The 24930-nt window shown below is 38.1% G+C and overlaps 1 protein-coding gene across 8 annotated transcripts in view; it reads left to right on the top strand.

Moving 5' to 3' along the window:
- Positions 1 to 24930, top strand: part of LOC103384989 (phosphatidylinositol-binding clathrin assembly protein) — a 68950-nt gene that overhangs the window by 12040 nt on the left and 31980 nt on the right. For 7 of the 8 annotated variants that reach the window (XM_017034843.2, XM_025060387.1, XM_025060383.1 and 4 more), the window contains exons 2-8: positions 4920 to 5062; positions 18977 to 19052; positions 19443 to 19545; positions 20395 to 20488; positions 21213 to 21324; positions 21492 to 21598; positions 22850 to 22891. In XM_017034843.2, coding sequence (XP_016890332.1) covers positions 4920 to 5062; positions 18977 to 19052; positions 19443 to 19545; positions 20395 to 20488; positions 21213 to 21324; positions 21492 to 21598; positions 22850 to 22891 — 677 coding nt within the window. The remainder of the gene's footprint in view (positions 1 to 4919; positions 5063 to 18976; positions 19053 to 19442; positions 19546 to 20394; positions 20489 to 21212; positions 21325 to 21491; positions 21599 to 22849; positions 22892 to 24930) is intronic. The other variant, XM_025060390.1, reaches the window with a different exon arrangement.

Below are 24930 nucleotides of genomic sequence, written 5' to 3' on the forward strand. Positions count from 1 at the left end.
AACATTTTCTGATACCACAGATTTACTCCAGCATTTTCTTTTTAAATATAAAACTGTCTGTAGTCTTTTCGTGAAAATCCACTCAATCCTTTGTCCTTCAAAGTTTGCTTTGGCCAACAGTTCTGTTTACGTGTTGGCCTACAGAAGTGGTTCCTTAACTTTTCTGCAGCGCCTTACTCTTGTAGCTAGGACTTTTGTCACACCATATCACACCACGAAAAACCCAAATTTTTGGTTTGAAATATCTGTTTTATTTTTATGCTATGCTGTAAGCAAGCAAGATAAAAGTCTTAATCTGAAGTTTGACACCAATACAACTGGAGAGTCATGAATTGTATTTCAGGGAGAGGAATTCTACACAACCTACATTGCTGTTTTTGCAACATTTTTAATCGTCTAATCGTCTGCTGCTGCGTGACTATAACTGTGTAGAATTTTAAGTGAAGGGCATTTTGGGCACCACTCATGTTCATTCATTAAACCTTGACAGTCTCATTTTTCTCTGGAGTGTTTAGAACTGCGTGTTCAACTTGTCTAATCCATTGTCCTTCATCTTGACGGCCGATATGGTGGGAAAGCTCTTGAGTGGGAGAGTTGTTCTGTCGCTAACCATTAAGCCAGAAAAAAGATTTAGAGCGATGTTTTTGGTCTTTGTTAAACTAAAAAAAAGCAAAAAAAAAAAAAAAAGCATGAATCTATCCCTTAATTTACTATATCAGTGGTCTAAGACTTTCTTTGAAAGACTCTTGGCAGTGTGTTTGTAGTTAGTAGTTGTTTGTCTGCATTGATTTTTTTTGGAAGATTTTTTTTTGTGCCTGTTTTAATGTGAATTAGAACTAGATAGTTTTGCTCCAGAATTGTCTTGAATATTGTAAAAGTTTCAAATTTTAGTTGGAGTTTTTCAGTTTATATATAGTGAGAAGCCACACATTCTCAGGTTGGAGAAATCGCAACAAACAGCTGACAGTGTTGATTGATGGTTCTAGCTTCAGTTGCACAGCTGTCGTCAACACTCTGTGTTCAAAAAACCTTCAAACCAGCAACATTTTAAAAGTCTCCACTTTAAGGATGACGAATGACTGCAAAGGGATCCTGTGATGTGTTCACAAAAAATCAACCATTTGCCACAAACAAAAACATCTTTCTTGGTTCTTAATAAAATAAAAATAAAACCACTTTGCCTTTTTGACTTTTTTATTTGACAGGATTGATGTTTTTTTTAATTTTAATTGATATATAGTTCAAATGCCGAGCCAGATTTGACACCATAGTTTTATCTTCTGATCTCAACCTTGATCAAATCAGAGCAGAGGTTTGAAGTGACTACCAGAAGAAGAACGGTGTTAAAACATAATCATGAACCAGACAGAGAAGCTGAAATGAAGTCGTCAAAGTAGCAAGATTGTCTGAAGATCAGAGGAGATGAAAAAAGGGATGAAAGTGAAAAGAGATCAGGAGATTGGGAGTGTATGTGAGAGTGCATGCGTCGGTGATTGCGTATTACTTAGAAGCAGGTGTGGTTTTGGGAGGTTGTTATAGAGGGATGAAGAGACTAGAGGAGGGTGTAGGAAGAAACCAAGCAGCTGGAGCAGATGTCATCTGTCTCCACTATGATCTGACCACCTGCTTTCTATCCCTCTAACACACACAATATGAACACAGAGGGAGATACCAAGGTCCAGGTGTTGTTACTGCTTCCTGGTACAGACAACAATGACAACTTCACCTCTGGTTGTATTTTCTCAAGAGTGTGGCGGTGCGGCATACAACATCGAAACATCTGTTTTTTTATTTTGAAATGTTGATGTACAAATTAAAACTCTGAACTGTGATATCTTTGTAGCAATTAAGTTTTCAGGCATCTTGATTTTTTTTGTCAAAAACTCTGTTAAAAATTGCCATTTTCAACACAATTTTTAAGACAGGACAAGATGCTTTGTTTTTTATGTCTTATAAACTAATGAGACATTTGACCATAGACATAGACAGAGTCATTGATTGTGGGTATCACGTCACTGGTTTCAAAAGGTCTGTTTCTTCACTACGGATTCAAGTATACATTTTGTCTGAAGTTTTTTAATTCCCTATAAAAACAAATTAAAATATAGTCAAAGCAACATATTCCAGTTGATCTTTTTATGATGATAATCTCTCTTGAGTATACATGAAGGTGGCAAATGTGTTTGTTTTTGATGAAGTACTGTATATGTCAGGTTAATGCAGCCTGTAACACAAGGAATTAGAAATCCAACATCAGCCTGCTTCAAATCAAAGCCCCGTCACCTACTGCCAGCTGTGGCCACTGTATGAGGAAGTACAGTAATAAAGGACTTGGCTGGACTTCAATAACCATTTGGCCAGCTGCCAAGCAGCCATATGATGAGGTGTTGGTCAGAGCCCGGTGGTTAATGACTGATAGGAGGAAACATATGTATTTTTCCGTCTGTGGTTAAAATAATTGCACAGGTTGTGCCAGAAAAAGAAGAAAAATCCATCCTCAGACCTGTTTGTGCTGAGAGATGAAGTGGGTAGGGAGGCTGCTGGAGCTCTGTGTGTGAATTCTTGCAAATTGTCTGCATAAAGAGACCCTCATGTCTCATTTTGTGGTCTCTTTTTCTGTCTCTTTCTCCTTTTTTCCTTGACTTGATCCCTGTGTCTATTTTTTTTTACCTGCTTCGATCTTCTGCTTTTTCTCACTTCAAGTCAATCACTTTTTTTATTTTTTGCTGCCATGCAGCAAGGTGTTTTACAAACCTGCTAAGAATAAATGGGACAACATTGGAAATAACGTGGAAGTATATTCTGAAAACAGCCTGTCTGTGTCTATCGAGCACACAGTGAATAAGCACGATAAATTTCAAGGACTAGAAAGAAATGGCTCCGCAGAGAGAAACAGTGCAGTCAGCATCTTCTAGTGATGAGCTGGTGCTCAGTCATTTTACCAGAGAAAAATAAAAATCTGATACAGACCACATTGGAGAAAAGAGAAAAAAGGGCTAAAATATTCCCCTTCATCTCTTCGGGATGGATTTTGGATTAGTTCCGTATTCTTATCATTTCAGTTTCCCTGTAGAACAGAACCTACTTGATTATCTATGAATAAACATAAATATGTTCTGTTTTTCCATTTTTGACTGCAAGGTTGTTAAGGAATGGTCTTCAGAGGTTAGATTTTTTCATGGCAGCCCAAAATATCCTTTTGACACACTTATCCATTTATTTAAACTTTAGACAGACAACAAAACAACCTTTTCTGTCAGTTACTATGTTTTTCTGACTCCATTGTAAGGAAGACCTGTTCACCTATGAAAAAGTGCAGGCATTTCAGCGTTTGTCATGGCATTGATGTTGTTGTGTAAATGGTGAACTGTCAATCGCATAGTGACCCAGATGAAAACAAAAATAAGGACACAAGTTTGATTCCCATAAAGCCATGTCTACATAGTCTCTTGGTGTGTAAGCCTTCATACTGTTTTTCTCTCTTTACTGCTCCTCCCGCTTTCTTTTTTCTGCATGTTTCTCTCAGTTGCCTCACTTTCCTTAACTCATTTGCTGGTGTGGGATCAGTAGCATCTCGTGCCTCCCGCTGATTAAGTCTGCAGTTGTACTCTTTACATTATCACTCCCACACAAACATGTGCAACAGCAGACCTAATCAACCCTTCCTTTAGTCCTCTGTATACAGTTCTGTAGGCTTGATAAAAAAACAGAGGGCCGTTTAATATGAAGGACAGGCAGGGAATTAGGAGAATTATAGAAAAGTATGAGAAAAATGACAATAATCCCATAGTAGTTAAACAAAAATCACCACTGCCCTGTAAACAATAATACAAAAAAATGCTACATGTGTACTATGTATTTCTCTCAGAAAATCATGCAAACTGCTGTTACTAATTATATGACCCAATATTTATATTTGTATATTTAGGTAATACAGGAAACATTATGATAAATATCACAATTCCATCAAATATGCCCCCCGAAATGGAAAAAAAAGTTTATTGTATCACGCACAAAAGGGTGTGAAGTTGGAGGTAAAGATGACTGGTTACTGAATAAATGTTTGCACTTGCACATGCTCTTGACAGTTTAGAAAAAAACTCACATCAGGACTCTGGTGGTTACAGTCCTCAACCAGTATAATAAGGAGCCGTTTCCCTAGTTACCAGGTATGTGCATGAGCTGGCAAGTCAATATCCTGTGGTGAGGAACAAAGCACATGAAAGATGTGGTGAGAAGAAATGATGGAAGAATGAAAATGGACCCAAAGAAGAGAAATTACAAAAACCCTGTTATTTGGTGTGAATGATCAATGTATCAGTGTGTGTCCGTATTGATGACGGTGCTTGAGTATCTGGATGTGTGTGAGTGAAGACCTAAATCTTTATTTTAGGCCCAAGAAACCAAAATAATCGAAAAATCAATCCTAACGAGAGTGGTGAGAACCGCAGCACACGGGGAATGTGTTGGTATCTGGTCAACATTTACTGAAGTAAACCAAAGGTGAGCTTCTGGGGGTTGAAGTCTGCTAAAAGACCTCAAAAAAGACCCAAAAAACCCCTATTGCGACCCGCAACCTAGTCTTGGTGAAACAATGATGTAATAGATGGTGACATCCTACGTCTCCCCATACTTTTTAGTTTTTTTAAGATTCTTGTGGTAAAGCAGAATAGTTTAAATGCTAATATTTGGGCTAAATGATGACCACAAAAATGATAAGCGTTCTCAGGGTGCAGCGTTAGTTTGACTTGAAATTTAGCTGCTGTCTGTGTTCGTCTCTCTGTCCTTTGCCTGTTGTCATTGTCTTTTAATTTATATAAAAGTTGTTTTATGATGATACTGTTGGTTGCCAAACTTTAGTAACACTCTTTTGTTTGTTTTTTTCTTTATCTGTCTTTTTTTCCATATGCGGTTGACAGATCTTATCCACTGTACCAATGAGATGAACGTGAGCATTCCCCAGCTGGCCGACACGCTGTTTGAGCGCACGGCCAACTCTAGCTGGGTGGTTGTCTTCAAGGCTCTTATCACCACACATCACCTCATGATGTACGGCAATGAGGTAGGAGGTTTGCATTGACAAACACGCACACACACACACACAAACCCCTTCAGGACAGTTAACGAGGACTGCATCCATAAATATTACTGTGTCCCATTAACAACACATTAAATGACCTTCACATTTAGGGTTAATACCAGAAAATGAGGCTGAATTACCGTCAGCACCATGTAAGTAAATGAGCATCAGCCCCAGAAGAAGCTTAATTGTAGCTGGAATGTAATAGCTAAACATCACCCTAAAATAATTTAGAGGTAGCGTAAAAGCTCAAAGTAAGGTATAAATTACATTAAAAAGAAATGAAGACAAATCAAATAAAAAATGAGAAAATGTTTTTAAAAATGTAGAATGGTTATGATACTGCCCTGTTTGATAGGCTGACTTTCAAAGAGCTCTTGCTGTGTTTAGGAGCACTTTAAATTTCATTAATATTCGATTTCTTTGTATATCCTACACTCATTGAGCCTACCCCTCGTTCTCATAAATATAAAATTTTACTCTGCAACACATTACACACTAAAAAAACAGATGTGATTAATTTAAAAGAGGAGTTGTAATTTAATGTATGTATGTATCCAACATTAGGGCAGTCTTTATCAAGACTGCCAGTAGAGAAATTGTGGGAAAAAAAATAATGTACCTTTGAAACACCATCATATTTGGAGGCAGCAGATATTCATTATTTTATATATTTTTATTTTCTCTATGGACTTTTGTCTGGGGGATTGACTAGTGTATGAAGCAACAAAAGTACCTTTTCATATTGGAAAGGCACAGTTTGATCAGCAGATACTGCAGCAGATGTTATATTTGATATGACAGAGTTATGCCAGTGTACATGAGAGTTTTGTTAAGTGATAAAGAATCTCTTTTTTACTGCAGTTAATGCTGGATCACTTGTCCGTGCCTTGCCCACTTCAGAAAAGAAAAATCCCTTTAATTTAATTTCAAGTTCTCTGTTAGTTGCTCAATTAACCCACTTCATTTGCATCACACTGTTAATTATTTATAATCCTTTGAAATGTAAAGAACTGCACTGCATTGTACATTCAGAATGCCTTTGTAATTATACAGTTGTTGCTGCTGCTTCTTTGGTATGACACATTTTCTTTGATCTCCACATGAGCCCCTCATGATCTCATCACTGTAGCAGCCGCTTACCTCTGCCTTTACTCTATATGGATATAAACACAAAACTTGTATTGCTTTATCTCTCACACATACACTCAAACACACCCAAAGGCTGACACACCCAAGCCACATTCTTTTTTTTCTTTGAAATGCGGAAGCGTTGCTTCCTTTTCAACATAGATTTCTTGTTTTTTAATTATGTAACCAGTGTCAATCAAAACTTCCTCAAAGTCAGAGTCGAGGCTGAGATCTTTGTTTTTTAAATGGAAAACACAGAAATAATGATGCAGGGTGACTTCACATATGACAACTAGGACAACAGGACCCTCAGTACAAATTGCACGGAAAAACACCACTCATTGATACTTATATATAGAATATTTCATTTTATGTGCAACCAAAACCTATTTTCTATCTAGTTGAGTTTTGTTTTTATTTTCAAATTTTTACTGTTTAGCTGTATTTTCAGTGCTGAGAGCCAAGTTTTTGTTGACTTCCTTGACCATTAAGGAATATTACTTTGGGATTGTGTGCAATGGCATTAAAGCCAACACTGTTTTATTTATTTATTTATTTATTGAGAATTGCACATTATTTTGAGTTATTTGTCATTGTGCCACAGCACACCACGGCACACGCAACCAAATGTGACCTCTGTTTTTAGCCCATCACCATAGTGAGCAGGGGCAGTGCTTAGGTGCCCAGGCAGCAGTGTGTGGGGACGGTGCCATGCTCAGAGCATGTCAGTGGTAACTTGGCAACCTGAACCTGAATCATTCCACTTCCTTAACCACCAAGCCACCACTGCCCCACAGGATGTTTCCAACGACTGGAAATTCTGGAGATTCACTTAATTGACCATAGATATACGTACCTGACTAAAATTCTTATATTTAGTTGATTAAAACTGCACTAAGACTTAAGGGTTTCAAATGATTCATATATGACCAAAACTAAACAACATGCCATTCACAAGATGAAGACTAAATCACAATTTCCTGTCCAAATTAACACTGCATGATGCAAAACCTTTTTCCTGTTTTTGCCCCACACAAGGCGGCTGCAGAAATTGTAGTTGAACAATTGCGTGCTCCTCAGCCTGCATTCATCAAGCCTGTCAGGACAGCGGTGCTGACCGAGGCTCCGCAGCCAGGTGTCCCTGCTCCCTTGTCGACGTCTCATCTATTACAATCAGAGCTGAGAGAAATCTGGCCATAAAATTAAAAACCACAGAACCACAGAATTGGGGTCAATAGACTGTACATTCCTTTTTATATTCACACCCAGAGTGGTTCCTTTCTGTTTGACAGACTGAAGAAGGTCTTGTCCTGGTTCAGACAGAAATCCTGAGAGTGAGTAAAATTTGCATTGAATTTAAATCATTAAAAGTAGCCTCACTTATTTACAATCATGGCCTCACATATTCTCTCACTGTAGTAGCCTGTAGACCTTTTAATCCGAGGGGAGACTTGGTGTCATAATTTAATTCTCAGTCAGTTCAGCTGTAAATTTGATCCCACATCTGCCCCCATCTGGTCTTTTGTGCCCTTTTGTTTATCATCCTCCAAATAGTTCCCAATTTTGCCAAATTGACATCATTTTCCATTTGAGATGGCCTAAAACTAATTTTTTAGACCGTTAACTCTCCTGGAGTTGGTTTATTGATGGTATAAATTGAGTTAGAAGTGGCCCCATTTGTACTCCACATTTCCAAGACTTGTATAATTAAGAACTGTTCGAGTAATTCCTGTTTTGGGCTTCCCATATGGCTACGGATGGCTCTGTCCATTTCTTAAACACGTTCTTTGGGTCTAGCAGTTAACCTACAGTCTACTGTGGGAGACCTGCACCTGCATGACACATGTGCGACTATAATCAAATTTAATCTGTTGATCATAAGTCGGTCTGCCACTTTAAATGCCACACATCTTTTCACAGTTGTAGGCTATCTATCTAGGCCAAGATTTCGAATTGAATTTGAGAATTTTTTGAGAGCGAACACCAGTTAAATTCATACATTTAGCTTTAAAATATGTTTATTTTTTTAAGAGAATGTGGATTTAGTACTAGGTAACTGTAGTGTCTGCTTGTGTGTGGGAGAGGAGGAGCCTGTCAGACATCTTTTCAGTCATTTAATTCTTCACCTGCCCCCGTTTTATTTTACCTTCCTGCCAAAGAAAAATCCAGACTCATTCCCTGGTGACACTCTTGGGTCTTTTGAACGATCAAGAGCAAATCAATATCTTTGATCATGATTTCACTTTTGTGCTGCTGCTAAGCTACTCAGAGACTTTGTCTTAGCAACTACATCACTGCTGGAGCTGCAAGCCGCAGCTTAGTCCTGATCCTGCAGATTATTCTGATTCATGAAGCCCACATGTCAGGGTCAGTGCAAATAAAGACACTTGACTTGGTTTTCTTACCCTTTCATTTAGCCTTGCTCTATGGAGGCTGGAATCCTGCCCTTGTCTATTTCCACAGAAGCCTGTTAAAATAAATAGTTTAAGAATCTTAACAAGAAGAATAGTTCACCTGTCAACGTCTGTGAATGCAATAAGACTTGCAGGAATCTGATGCCATATGAAGACCCCTTCAAATTATCTCAAGCCTTTAGCATTAGCTAAATAAAGTCTAATTGGATACTGAACTATTTGACACCTTTTTGCTCAATGTTGAAGTTTAACTACAGTCGATCCAGATTTTTTCTGGACTAATGGCCACTGAATATTGTAAAATCAGGCCTCATACAGTGTGCATGGACAAGGATGTAAATTAGTTTAAATAGAGTATGCCCTTATAAAAACACACATAAAAGTAAAAAAATAATGATCTCCCATTAAACTTACCTTAATAAGACTCACTGGACCTTTAACTTTTACATTTAGTTTATATTTGAATCACTTCAGCCTGGGGCGTGTTAAGTGCATGCTTCTGGTCCAACCATTGTCTTTCTTGTTATCATTTGTCAGCATGTGCCTCTGCTTCAGAGTCTTTGAACTACGCCAATATCTACTGAAACCAATTCACCAGGAAACCCCAAACAAAGGCCCAGGGAGTCATTTTCTGTCTGCATTCCCAGCCTCAGTGCCCCATATTATCTCTCTCTCTCTTTGTATCTCTCTCTCTCTGCCCCCCCGCCCCCCCTCACTCTCTCTCTCTTTCTCTCTCGCTGCTGGGCATCCCTCTTGGGAATGCTTGATGCTTTGACCGTTCAAGACCTGAGCAGGACTGTACAAAGATAGAGAGGAAGTATGCTCTGGAGAATAAGTGAGGCGGCTGTGTGTGCAACAACAGGGCATAGACATTAAAACCATTTTACATTTGACAGTTTTCTAAAAAAAACAACAAAAAACAACCCTTATTTTTCAGCAGTCCTAGCTTATCTAACCCTGGACACTTTTTAAAACATTTTTAAAACATTATTTTAGGCGTGTGGTAGGTGTAAAGATTTCAAATTGGTACCTTATGGTTGAACATAAATAAAATAAAATTCTATTTATTCTTGTTTTTAATATTTTCCTTCAGTCTTACACACTTTTCCCTTATACAGTTTGCAAAAAGCAGTACATTTCATGTCATGTCTCTGTTTTTACTGCCTTACAATCGTACAAATGCTTTCTAGGATAAAGTATTTTATTAATGAGCTTTATTTTCTGTGCAATTAGTCTGCAAGAAATGTCACAGACTGGTGCCAACTACATTTTAGTTAAAACACTGTCATGGAAAAAAACCTTCAGAAGAATTAGTTTTCAAGGGCACCAAGTGCACAAACTACTACCCATCATGCATTTCTTCTGTGGGACAAGACAAGAGAAAATTACACTGTGATTGATTTTTACCTCAGTGCATCAGAAATCAGCAGAGAGAGGGTTGTGATTTTTATTACATGGACACTGAATACAGCAAAAGCATTAAATTTAGATGGAAAGATAATGGAATATGGAGATGTGAAAAAGATGAAATAGTGGAAATAGGCAGGTAGTGAAAGAAGAGCAACCTTGATTTGGGCCTGGTTTTCACATCCATCTTAAGTGTTCAGCTCTCTTTTGTACAACACTGACTGAAATCCTGAATGTTTTAAATACCTCCTTAGAACTGGACACAAAAACCTCATATGGAGGTGGTTTATGGTGTGTGTGGCCACAATCCTGACCAATCAGGAGCTCAATCTATCACATACTTCACCAAAGCATTTGGAAAGCTCTTTGGTCTTTGTAACTGAGCAATACTTGCTGAGTAGTTTTCTTTATTTATCTTTGGGTTTTTAAAAGTGATTCAAAGGGATTCTTCTGCATAGAAATAATAACCAGTTAAAACTGACCCAGTAGGTGGCAAGATGTAGTGCTACTGTTTAAGAAATCACTGACCAAAAATTGAGTTTTGATGATTAGTTCTGTGATTAGCCAAGGAGGCTGACTACTGTAAGTGAGCAAGTTCTTACTATACTGTACTTTGTGGAAGGCTGTTATACATACCCCTATGCTGAAGGATATATTGTCCCACAAATTGTTGCAGATAAACAATATAATTGTCAACAAATTAACCACTGATGTAAGGATGATGTATCATATCAATGCAAGTACAATCTTACAAATGCAATAAATTATTTATTTCTTATGAGTATATTTTACGATTCTGAAGTTTCTATTGCCCCTTGTAGTTACTGTGTTACCCTAACGTCCCTCATTCAAACACCACTGAGTGGGTCCCTAATGATGATGATGATGATGATAATATATATTAATAATAATAACATACATTAATAATAATAATAATATTTTTTAGCAATTTGGCAAACTACACTTTCTGAGAGCGCTCAACATTTTGCGCTGTTTCGTTTGTATTTACGTTGTCAACCAAACAGTGAGTGTTGATTGTCGGGATGAAGACCACTTAAGAACAAATTCGGCATACTGGCTTGTCCGTCTTGCAGTGTATTCTAGATGCCCAGGTGCTGAGACCAATGCACAGAGTGAACCCACTTGTCATCCAACCTGTTTGGAGGCAAGAGATGGGGTAAACAAACACGCATGCACATGGCGTTATATCGAGGCTGGCTAGATTATCAAGTTCATTTTCATTTATCGTGCAATTATTGATATTTTTATTATTGTCTGACAATCACAAAATAATTGTCCCATGGACAGCAGAGCTATTTGCTGTATGTAGTCTGCTTTCTCTAATGTAGCTAGCTGTTGTTAGCAGTTGTCTTGCACTGCATTTCTTATTTTCAAGTCTACAAACCTAATGCAGGGATGATGATCTGTTGCGACTGCTTTGAAAAACCCTAGTGGAAACACTGTAAATCAGTTACCTGTCTTTCAAAGATTTGTTTTGAGCAAATTAAGTAAGAAATGGGGCACGGCAACTGTTTATAGCACCTTGTATAGGACATTGACATCAGTTAACAGTAGGCAGTCTTTTTATTTCACTCATTTGTTTCCCCTTAAACACAGTTCTTTTCAATGTTCACAAAGCCAGTGTCGCTGTGGATTGGAATTCATCAGTCAGAGCCAGAAGAAATTTAATTTGGTCACAAGAGACTTAATTTCAAAGCTAAGAGTAAACGGTTGTACTTAACACTGTCTGCATAGGATCACACCCCTGAGGACTGGTGTTAATACCAGGTCTGAGTGGGGTCCACAGTGTCGGAGTCATTTAGGACATTAGAGGAGACAGAATTGTTCTGGATGGTGATAGTGCTGATGGTGGCTGGAAAGAGTAATCCCCCTTCCCCTTAGAATGTGTCTGAGCTGGCAAGAGTCAAATGGAGAAGGTGCAGTGCTGTGTATTAATGTTGTGTTGTGTTGACACCGTTTGTGTGCTCTTAGAGCAGTGTAAAGTTCTGGGGTGAGTAGGTCTCTGTCTGCTGCCACACCAGTGGCCCAGATAGCAAACAGCCCATTTGTTACAGCAGCGTCATTGCTGTCTAAGTCTTCACATTTTCTCCTTGCAGAGGAAGATTTGTACAAACTGGATTTTATTGAAAAATAGATATTTAATTCATTTTTTTCCTGAATGAAAAGACAGAGCTCCGAGGAACGGGAAAAGGAGGAGGAAAGACACAAATGCTAACAAAACGAAGTGTGAAAGTGCTGATTCAAGCGGTGTCACAAAGAGATCAGGACTAGGGAGGATGTTATTTTGTGTGTGTTTCTGTCTGTGTGTGTTTTTTGTATGTGTGTGTGTGTGTGTGTGTTTTTGTGTCAGTGTGAGGTCACCCTGACTCTAATGGGGTCACTTGTGATCATTGGACAAGCTTGGATGCAAGCAAAGTCACCACACATGTGCTTCCTATCTGCTGCTGCTGCAAACATAAAGATGATTACTGTAGATGCTGATATAGCAGTATGCTGTGTGCGTGTACTGTATACGTGCACACTCCAGGACACACCTGATTGCAGCACATGCCATGTATAAATTAGAAACTACTGGGTGTCCAATTGTGAGTTGAAAAAACTACCTCAATCCCCATAGGGGGCAGACAAAAAAAAAAAGTGGGGACCAACAGGCAAGAAAAAACAAAATTTGACATCAGTAGCTTATATGTGCTGCCAGTAAATGTAAACGACCCTTTCTTTTGGGTAAAATCATTGACTTGCTGACAACTTGTAATGGATTTTTTTAATGGCTGTGCTTGTCTATCCTGGATAAAGACAGTACTTTTTACTGATATTCATTGTTGCACTGGTTTCTAGCAATCCAACAAACTACCAAGTAAACATCCAATTGACTACAAAGTAATTAATTATTAATTAATAATCTCCTGATTGTAAGAAAATCCCATCCTATATACTTTTTTCCTGCATGTAGCTAACTGAATTAGCTTTAGCGTTGACCTTGCAGATGACAAAATTCCAAACCTTGTTTTGTTAGCTATTTACAATCACTAACAGAAGCTGGGCTTATTTTTTGTGCTGTAGTATTCTTTAATACTTTAATACTTAGCATATGAAATATCCTGAGTGCCGTTTTCATTCTTCTTACTTAGTCCTTACTTCAAAGTTTTGTTTGACTCTCTTTTATTGTCCTGATTTATAGACTGACACTCACAAATGGTTTGGCAACATTTGGTTCTAAAGAAAACAATTTTGCAGCAATTCTGGGTTTGAAGCAAATTCTCTTCCGCACCAATTTGAGCAAGATTGGCTGCATCTTTGTGATCAATATATGAAAGTGAATTGTCTACTTGATTGTGTGTTTGTGTGTCGCTATCCTACTGAGCTCAGCAGACTCAATCATCCAGAAACTATCAGGCCTTCACTATCTGAAAGCCAGATGTCTGCTTCTGCTACTGTACTTATTTTGTCTCGGGTACAGAGGAAGGTTATTGATTGGGAGTATCTGCTGATGCATTGCTGCTGTGATATGTAATTAAAAGGTCTGCCTAAAAAACACTGATTGTCCAATCAGTGTCTGGCTCCAGTAACAAGGTGCGGCAGTTGCAAGTGTTGCATTTGTGTGACGCTCTGAGAACATTGGTTTGCATTGTTCTCTTCTCTTGTTGAGGCAGAAAGCTAAAAGAGATATATTTTGCTAGCTGTTACTAGGATGGATAACATTACTGCAAGTTTGACTTCGGTTAAATACTCTCTCTCTCTCTCTCTCTCTCTTTATATATATATATGTATGTGTTCTTAACAGTACTGTGTTGTATCAGATGGTGGCCCATGCTGCTTGGTTAAATCATTGACTTCAATGAGACACTGACCTAACAGCATGTCCCATACGCTCCCCTGAGACCACATACTATTGGCTTTGTCACCTTTAAGGCTGTTACACACTGGTGCACAGGTGTGAACGCAGATGACTCCAGATGCTTAGGTAGTGCTGGTACACTTTAGTCTAAAGGTATTTCTGTAGTTCTACTTGACAAGGTCATACCATTAAACATCATTTTTGTTGCCTTGTATAAGCATTCTGCTGCTATAAATAGTTGCATACTCTTCTGTTCTGTGGTTGATTTAGTACAATAAGAATATTTGCTGCCTAACATAGGGGTGGCGGATGAAAAGAGGAGAGAAATCAAGATTTTTCCTAGCACATTTTGGCAAAGATGTGACTTAAATGAGTGTGTTTGTGGATCTGTCATGGCATCTACTACCTGGTGTGTATGTGTGTTTGTGTGTGTAAATGTGTGTTTCTCTTTATCTGTGTGAATGAAAGCCTCTCTCATTCAACTCTGCCTGATCATGACTCATTCTTGGTATGTGAGTCATCACCTTTTTATTGGAGCTGGATTTGCAGTAACCTCTGACGATTCCCTGCACAGGCATGTGTTTGATGGTGATTGAAATTAATTAAAACACATCAGCAAGGCATAAAAAAAGTAAACAGAATTAAATGCTCCCTTCAGGTTCTGTTAAGAGTCAGCTTCACCGAGATGCACCTCTATACTGAAACGGTCGGTCACTAACGATTTAAAAGGTGTTTTTGTAACGCAAATTTACCTGAGCGGAAACTCTGGCAGCTTTCTACCAGACTCAACCAGGCTGCACCAGTCATGATGGGACTGCTGCACAGTTTTGTTGTTTTATATAGATGGCACTTTAGATTTTACACTTGATCTCACCATCTATTTACCACGGACAGATAAATGAAAAGCAAGAGCATTTCCAAAATTATATTTTGACAAGAAAACATATTTTAAAAGGCTAAAAAAACCTCGTCTAAAAAAGAACAACTCTTAGGTGTGCAGATTTCTGAAAGAAATGTGACTTTTAGCTTGGTTTAAAAAGAAACACCTTCAACTGTGTGTCAGTTGTACTTAATAATATTGAAACCAGGTTTGCATTAAGAATATATCTATTCACATTTAAACACTAAAGCCTTATTGCAAGCAGAGGTTTACCTAATTTTAATAGTAAATTATGTATTTAAATAATGTAATAATAATAATTTGTACTTTATTGGTCCCACATTTGGGAGATCCTTGTGTTAACAGCAGTTTTGTTGCTTAAACATGGTCTTCAAAAGAATTACAGAAACTTGCCTCTTAGACATGATGGGACTGTTGTAGGTCTTTTGAGCTCATCTCCCATGCAGACGAGCTGGGCTTGAATTGTTGCTACATAATGCTACTCAAGCCAGAAAAATATGGCCTTGACATGTGACACAAAAGTGTTCTGATGTCGATATGCACAGAAACCAGCTCAGGGTTATTCATTTCACCTACTTGAAATACTCACTACAGTGAGGTCAGGATGGACTCTGAGCTTGATTAGGCAATCTCATGAATTGACCACTTGGCTCCTTTTTTCTTGTCATACATTAATCTGTCCAAAACAGTTGAATGCTCAATCTTTTCCACTCCTAATTTGTAGATATTTGCAAATGTAGTCCACTGATTGCTCTGCTAATTGAGTCCTTTGTTCACTGAAGTTGAGAAGTTTATCATACAAATGAAATTCACAAAAAATAATACATAATACAGTTGGTCAATCGTCAGACACTGATGTTGGTTACTGAGGAAACCACACATATTGATAAAGAGGTGTGAAATAATGGAGCTAGAGAAACAGAACGAAGAGGAGGAAAAACAGAGGATGGAAGTGGATGTTGCAGCTGCTGCTACTAGTGGAGGTGCTGATGTAGCTGTGTATCACAGTAAAGAAGGGTGTAGCTAGGATATGAAATGCATCAATAATACATGAGGTTGTTCTTCAATATGCTAACATGAATTATTTGACAAGCCGAGGCAACCTGCTTTATTGTCTTATTCTCCTCCTGTCTGCACATCATCTCAATTTGTGGCCTTCTTTTCCTACTACTCGCTATTGTTACTGATTTTTTTTTCTCCAAATCTGAATAGAATCTCTCTTTTTCCTGGGAGCATCTTTCACTGAATAATCTACCTCTCAGCAGGTGTCCTGGTCTCCCTTTCTGTTTTGAGTGTTTCTGCCCTCTTTTATAGATTTTTCTCCATCTAAACTAAATCCACATGTTTGGTGTGAGTCCTTTCTGCCTCATCCTTTGTGTTGAAGGCTGTTTGAAAATCTCAGGCTTTTGGCAGATGGACTTTTGATGAGGAAGATGGCATCCGGTGGTGTCATAGACAAGACTCTCATATTTTTTTTACCCTCTCATCTCTGTCTCCCGGTTTACTGGTTTATCTGTGACCATGTTAAGGCATATTGCTCTGAGCAGAGGTTATATTGACACAGGCAAATTGCATCCAGTCCACAGAGATTGTGTAAAACAGTGTTGACCTACCTAAACCAAAGCCTTTATGTATCAGCAGATTTACTTTCAAACCTCACATTTCTTCACATTCCCGAGGCAACGAGCAAAACAGCTCAGTGTAGTAAGTCATCTTTTAACTCCTACATAGCATAAAAAGGCCAAATACTGTACTGTTTGTATGTGTAAGTGTGAACTGACTGACTCACACAGATGGTTAACAGAAACCTGGACTAAGTTGTGCCATAAACCCCGGTCCCTGGAAATGGAAAAATCATAAATAAATGATCAAAACTGTGTGCAAGCTGATGTTTGTGTCAAAACTCGCTCTAACAGACAGGAACCAGAGCATGCAGTTTCTGTAAAACTCTCCCATGATCAAGATTTACTATTAAAGTCATGGGTAAACATTGTCTAAAATAAATTACTGTCAACAGTCATTTGTAGATCTCCTGCAAATTAATGTAATTTCTTTGCACAATGTCAGCAGACACAGCAAAAGAAGGGAGAAGCGAGAACAAAATCAAATTCCTTATGCCCTTTTCTAAACAGTCCCAGAACTCTTGGAAGCGTGTCAGTGCAACTGAGACCAACACACGTTGCCCACAAGCATATTTGTGTTTCCAGACGCACATTCTTAGATGCTCAAACGAGCCAGTGTGGTTTGATTCTCTGCCAGATCAGGAGCTGGCAAACTGGCAAATTCTCAGATCATTTGAAGTCAGCTGAACAGAGACTGCTTAAGCACTGACGTGCTGTTGGGAACCCTGAGGCCCGAGTTCTCAAAAGCATGAATGTTGGCTAAAGCTCATTTCCAAGAGACAGGAAGAAGTTGAGATATCAAAGACTTACACAGGGGACAAACACACAAATTCAGGACCAGACCTTAGAGACTTAATCCAGGTGCAAACAAAAGTCCTGCCAAATTTTTATCATGTTTTTAATCACATTCATAATCAAGGTATGTTTCTGGAAGCGCAACTTGTTTCAGGAGCTTTGTTTTTTTTCCCAATTTTTCTCAATACTCATTCTCCAGCAGCAGAACCTAAAGTTGACACTGAAACTATCAGTGGAATTTTTATGACATCTAACTATCAAAGATTAAGACAGGTCAGAATAAGCTGATGAAAAAGTCCCATTTAATTTAATTTTTATTTATTTACTTTTTGCATTAGTGTCACACGGTGTCTGGCAGTGCAAACAGGCAAACTTTGCAGGCAAGAATGATTTAATTATTTAACAACATCTCTTGTTAAGTGTATAAAAGCTGTGTCATTTGTGTTATTGAAAAAAAAGTGTTTGTGGCTACAATTACTTCTTGACATGTCATAAAGTTCCAAATATTTTTCTAAAACTGTGGTCATCCTCACAGTTCAGCCAACTATAAAGTGAGGTTCACCACAATGGATCAGAGTTGCAACAACAACAACAAAAAAAAAACTGTCACCCTTTTTTAGGAAGTGAAATACAGGAAGTGAATGGCAGCACAGAGTAGTGGATTGTTTGACCTTTGCAGCAAGTCAACCTGTTCCATAACCTGTTTTACAGCATTCTTACCACAATCAGTCAGAGAAACAAACGTCATGAAAATACTTCTGTGCATTTTAAACAGGAAATTCAAATATGGCATCAGTGAATCAACACATTACATCACTGAGATTTTTTTTCCTTCTAGTTCCAAGACAATGCACGTAATCCTGGTGCCTTTGAATGTTTTCAAAAATTAAACAACACATTTTTGTTTGTGCTGTACTTAATGACTGGCACTAAAATCTTTGAGGAAAATAGATGTAAACTAGTTAAGTTCTATACTTCAACTCTGTACTTCAGCAACTGAATAAGGCTTTGTAAAGATTAGAAGAATTAGCAGAATTAGCAGTTGTTTTAAGTACAAATTACGTAAACTCTCAAGTTTCCGAAATGGCCAAGTATTTCTAAACCTATGCACAAAGGGTGGGTTGTATTGGAAAGGGCAGTCAGGTAAAAAAACAAAAATGTGACAGTTTTAATGGGCGGCTCCCTCTTTGCTAATCTTTTGCAATGTTGAAATCCGACAGGGACTCTTCTGTGTGAAAACATCCATGGTTCTTGTATTAGTGCAGGAAAGCTCTCCAGATCTAGTTTTAGCTTTGGGTTTAATCTCATTAACATTTAAATGAGTTTTTACTAATACATTGATTCAATTTTGCTGTCAATCATCAAACTTTAATTATTATTTCCTCTTCTAGTGCCTTCTTTTTTTGACAGTTGTTCTCCGCCCCTCTCCTTTTATAAATTACAGGGGGAATAAGGAAACAGCAGGAGAACAGTTTTTTTTTTTTTTTTAAACATCCAAAGCTCTGCCTGAGGCGATGTAAGGACGCATAGGTTAGACTTTCATAAACAGATAATGGAGCTGTAGTGACGCATGGGTTAAATTATCCAGTTTATGGTGTTACCGACTCCTGGGCTCTTAGCAGCGTAGCCTATAACTGTTGACCAGTTAGCAGTGTGTTCAGAGCAATGGGCCTCAGCAGGCCAATCAATTCACTAACATCAAGTGCTCCTGTTTTAGATTTATACATTTAAAAAAAAATTAACCTGTTAATTTGTGTTTTCTTGCAGCGCTTCATCCAGTACCTAGCATCAAGAAACACTCTCTTTAACCTACACAACTTCCTGGACAAGGGAGCTCTGCAAGGTAACACACATACACGCATTAATTTTTTTAAATTACCTCATTTTTTTAGTGACTTTTAAGTTACCTTCAGAGTAACTTAAAAAAATTTGGTGAAAATTATCTGTGCCTTTTTTTTCCTGCAATTTTCAGGTTAACATTTATTCCATATCTATTTTTTCTATTATTTTTTTTATATTAAGTGTCTTGTTACCTCTGTGTGAGTTTTTCGTCTTTCTGTTAGATAGCAGTCGTCTTGTATAAATATTATGTATATGTATACAATTTCAACCATCTAAAGCCTATCTTTTCACAGAAGAAAGGAGCAATTTATTTTACAGGACAGGAAATGACAGGAGTAATTTGTAGCTGTCTGAGGTATCTAACTGACTTGATCCATTATATTTCTCTAAGGTTACGACATGTCGACTTTCATCAGGCGGTACAGCCGTTACCTGAACGAGAAGGCCATGTCCTACAGACTGGTGGCTGTTGATTTCACCAAGATGAAAAGAGGGTAAGAGAAGGTCTCCCTGCGTGCAAACACACACACACACACACACATCTTCACACTAAATCTTGTCATCGGCTACAAGGTGGCCGTTATGGCTCAGACATAGACAGAGAAGCTGAGAAAACTGCCTTTTTGTCATTTTCTCTGCCGAATCAGCTTCTTTTTTTTAAAAGTCAGTGTAAAACATCCTTTAGTGAAGCATCATTTCAGCCTTTCTCCAAATGCTTTATTTTAATTTATAGGTTTCTTTTTGGCAGTCAACACATTCAGGTATGTGAAGAGTTGAAGATTGCAATATTTGAATTTTTGGGCAGATTTTATACGCAGATCATTGACTGATTGTTGTCATAAATGTCAGCCAGTGCCAGTGTGAAAGAAGAGCTACAGGATTTATTTGTGAAAGGACTTATTTTTGTTTCTTAATGTTATGTAATCGTTTTTCAAAATGCCTGTTTAGAAACCTCAATACCAGGCACACACATCTAGTATGTTGAGAAGTCTGTTGTCCCGGAGGACACACATCGTCCACACCTCTACATCATACAGTGTCTTTGTTCATGTGAAGACACAGAAGAGTATTGACCAGCCAACAGAATGCCCTTGGTTTCTTCTACAAAATGTTTAGAACAACCTTCCTGCAGAGTTCCTTTAAAACTGGAGTATCTAGATTAAATGAGGAGAAGGTTGAGGATTAGTCACATCCAACATGACAACATTTTCATTTGCTTTCTGCTAAACTCCTTGACATTTCATGTGTCTGTGGGGGGAAGTGAAAGCATTTTCCACACCTTCCTGAACAACCAAGCACACTACTGTGAATAAGAATCATCTTTCTTTGTTTTCCTCTGTCAGCGTTGATGGAGTGATGCGCACCATGACCACGGAGAAGCTGATCAAGACGCTACCCATCATTCAGAACCAGCTGGATGCACTGCTGGATTTCCAGGTGAGAAATCCAGCAGTGTGCGTGTGTGTATGTGTGTGTGCATGTGTCAATCGTGGTATGATTCCCTCAAAATGTAAATTAAAACAAGTGATTATGAAGGCTTGATGATTTCTCTTCAACAATGGAGTTAAAGAAGCATGCTGGGAGATGGAAATGTATGGGTATGTTGGAGTGTGTGCTCTCAGGCTTTAAAGAAGAAAAACACACAGAGATGATGAAGATGATGATTTTCTTCACTTTGGTCTCTACAGTGGGTCTATGCTCTGTTGTTGTCTTTTATCACTACCTAAACAAAGCTGACAGCTGCTTGTTGAGCCATGATCTATGTGACAGCTGTGATTTCTTGGAAGAAGATGTTTTCTGGGAGATCTCTCTTTCTCTCTCTCTCTCTCTTTCTCACTTTCTCACTTATGTTTTTCAACTTTTTATGTATCTCTATATTTTTCCCAGTGTTCATTTTTTTACCACGATCTCCCTATCAATCAACCAAAATCTTTATCTAGGTCTCTCCCTCCTTTTATTTCTGTTTCTCTCATTCTATCCCACTCTATCGTTCTCACAATCTTTCCCTGTCTTTCATTTTCTCTCTCTCTTTATCCCACTATTCCCATTGTATCTCCATTTCTATCTTTCCTTCTTCTGTCCGCCCCTCTCTAACACATTCTCTCTCTCTCTCTCTCTCCCCCCCCCCCATCCCTCTCTTTCTGCCTCTCTGCCCTCTTAGGCCAACCCTAATGAGCTGACCAATGGAGTTATCAACTCTGCCTTCATGCTGCTCTTCAAAGACTCCATCAGGCTGTTTGCAGCCTATAATGAAGGGGTCATCAACCTGTTGGGTAAGACACCTGCCCTCTCACCCAACGTTAAGCATTTGCACACACACATCTCTCTGTACACTTTGTTAAATCTGCTCAAGCTTTTACCTGAAAATGTGACACTGGACTTGTGCACTAATAATGTAATGTTGAAGTGGTCTATGTCTTCTTCTCTCCTCTGTCTCCAGAGAAATACTTTGACATGAAGAAGAACCAGTGTAAAGATGCTCTGGACATCTACAAGAAATTTCTATGCAGGATGACAAAGCTGTCAGAGTTCCTCAAAGTGGCAGAGGTGAAGTCACACACACACACACACACACACACACACACACACACACACACACACACACAGACTCTCCTGCATCTGTTTTAAGGCTTACCTATATTTTAGACATGTGTGTTAGCCAAGCTAACTCATATTTGCTTTTTGGTTTCCTATCAACTGCATTCTTCAGTCTCGTTGCTAGGTGTTTGCATAGTGTTCGGTAACTTCGAATCAATTAGTGTTTATATTTTTGTCTGTGTACATTTTTAAAGTACGTTTGTCTGTTTAAATTATTTAGGATTCAAGTTCTTTAACTCTGTGGAGCTGCAGCTGTGTATCTGAAGCTCTTGGGTGAACACAGATTTACCTGGACTACCCCCACTGCCCTAAATTTGCTTTATGTACACACACACATATTGTGTGTACATTATCCACACTCCCACAGACCCAAAATAACATAAAGATGGAGGACTTGGTTCGCTCCTTCTCCTCCTACTCCCTACACTCCTCCATCCATTTCCTTTCTCCTTCCCTCTCCCCATGACAAAGACGGATACTGGTGCGACTCTCCGTCTCCCACTACACACAGATCATCCCTCTTTCTTTCTCACGTTCTCTTCCTTCCCTCTCTCCTTTGTTTCATCCATTTTAAGCACTAAAAAAAACAAAGACCAAAGTTGATTTCCCTAAGCAGACTAAATTCAGGCTAGAAATCTATGCAGAAATGCAGAAAATTAGTTTCACTGCACAAAAAAATACTTTGACATGAAGAAGAACCATTTATTTCTGTAGGCGGTATCTTGATTATTATTTTTTTTTCATCATGTTGCGTATTTTGCTATTAATGCTATTATTTTATAGTAATTATATTATTACTTAATAAAATGAATTGTAAACTACCATCAGGCAAAACAATATATAAAACTGTCTGATATAATTAGTCTTGATAGAACAATGCCAGAATTATAATGAAAAATAATAAAATCAATGAGGAATCATACCCATACTATCTTTTTTAAGATGTGTTTTGCATGTTGTCATTCATTCGTCGCAGTGGTCACTCTCACCCTCTCATTGGTCCAACACAAGATTAGTCATTTCATTCACCAGTCCTGATGCCACAGACATTTTCTGTTTTATTTCTGTTGCTGTTTATGTTGACAGTTCCAATGCATGGAGTAACCAATCCCTTTGCTGTTTTGTTTTTTAATTTTTCTATCATTTTTATTCATCTATTCCTCCCACCTTTCTCCATTTTTATGTTGTTCTGGATGACAGGAAGTTGGAATAGATCAGGGTGACATCCCAGATCTCTCACAGGTCAGTGTACATCTCACTTGCCACTCTCTCTCCAACATTTTCCACCTTTTGTTTCTTTTTGAACAATATGTATCTGCCTCCATGTACTTATCCTCTCATCTAATCCAAGACCTCAGTCTTCAAATCCACTTGTTTGATTGACTTTTTTTTTCCTTTCCTGCTTTCCTTCTCCTTCTTCTAAATGTTCATTATGGTGTGAACATCATGCTGAGGTTTGCACTGTGTCGTTAGCAGACACCCTGCCGGTTTTTAACACGTGGATTTTAAAAGCCTTCAAGGACTTTGAATAATGGGGTCAGCCCTTGGATCCTGGATATAATAATAATTGCAACTAAAAAGACTTCAAAATAAGACTGGAGCAGGCAAGGGAATAAAGAGCGCCATTTCTGTTTTAATCCTCAAGGATAAACTTATATGCCAAGTTGTGTTCAACTTCAAAAGAATTGCTTAAAGTCTGTTTTTTCTAATCGTGCTAATTAAGGAGAAGTTAGCGAGGGAGTAAAGATTTTCACTCATGAAAGCACATGATGACAAATATTAGACAAAATTATCTGTTTTGGATTTATTCCACATAAAAGGATGGAAATCCCAATAATAAAGCAAAAGGTATTTATGGAACTCTACTCCTCAACATGGAAAACACTTTTGAAATATATCACTTCGTGCTTTTTTGGGGGGTTAAGTTGTACCACATACTGCACATTCTGGTGAAATAAAAATAAATAATAAAGTAAGAAATGATACAATTTTAATAAGAAACAATAAAATAATATAGTAATATAAGCCTTGTGTTGGTTGGTTGAACAGGAAGCACAGCATCCACCCAGTACTTCTGATATGTGCTCAGATTAAAATATGCCCTCCAACCCAACTTTCTGAAGATGAATGGGCTAAATTCAAATGTCCAATAAAAGAAAGAGATAAAATAATCATATGACACATTAAAAGAAAACAATTGGAGTAAAAAGGATTGGTGCATTTAAAAAGGAAAATATTTTGGCCAAACTTAAATCTTTGAGAATATGTACTGTGCTACGTGGATGAAACGATTATGGAGAACTGACAACAAAAACAATGTGGTTAGGGTAATGGTAAACTCTTAGTATGCACATGGACCCTCATCTGTCCTCTGTGGACAAAATCTGCTTAAGACGGTGTTTCTTTGACATGCTTGCGGATGCATACTTTGCTGGCTCACAGGAACGCGGATGCATACTTTGCTGGCTCACAGGGACAGAAAACTTAGAAAAACAAAACAAAAATTACACTTATGGGACTAAATAAGATTGGAATTCTGTGCAGGTTCAAAGCATTGAAAATAGTTTAAATTTTGAATTCAGCACTGCTTGGTGTATTGCTCAACATCCATACCAACCTAGAGCACACGTGGGAGTGTGTGTGCAGCAAAGTTTAAACTGACGTCCCTATTTACCTACCTAAATGGAGCGCATATTAGGCTAAAGGATTCCAGTTAGAGAGACTGCGTGGCTTTTTCCCTGAGGTAGTAACAATTCCAAAGTCATTGAACGTTATTAAGGTTTTGCATATACAGTAAGTCTTCAAGCCAAATAATATTCACAAAAGAGGATATTTTCCTTTTTGTCCATCACTGCAGAAAACTAAAGGATCATACAGTGTAGGTGGTGTGTTGCACACTGCATGGTTTAGACCCTGCATCTCTTATCTTTGTGTAAGCTATGGATTATACCATATCTAAGGACTCGTTTTCCCTCTAAATTGCCAAAACAACATCATGTTCCATTGAAGTAAACCTAAACATGGAGTTTGAGGAAAGTTTTCAACGTCTATGACAGCTGTTCTCAAACTATGGTACGGTTACCAGTTAGCATATGTGCTCCCTCCAGTGGTCATCAAGGGAACTTAATTTCCGTAAAGATAAGTTAAGATGAGATGAACTTCATCGTCGTTGTAGGTAAATACACTTTGCTGCAGTACAAGGCAATTGGTCTACTGATCCACATAAAGTGCAAAAAAGATGTATAAAGAAAGAGATTTGGATAAAATAATACACTGTTATT

Source organism: Cynoglossus semilaevis, chromosome 1, assembly GCF_000523025.1.
Source record: "Cynoglossus semilaevis isolate Cse_v1.0 chromosome 1, Cse_v1.0, whole genome shotgun sequence".
NCBI lineage: Eukaryota > Metazoa > Chordata > Actinopteri > Pleuronectiformes > Cynoglossidae > Cynoglossus > Cynoglossus semilaevis.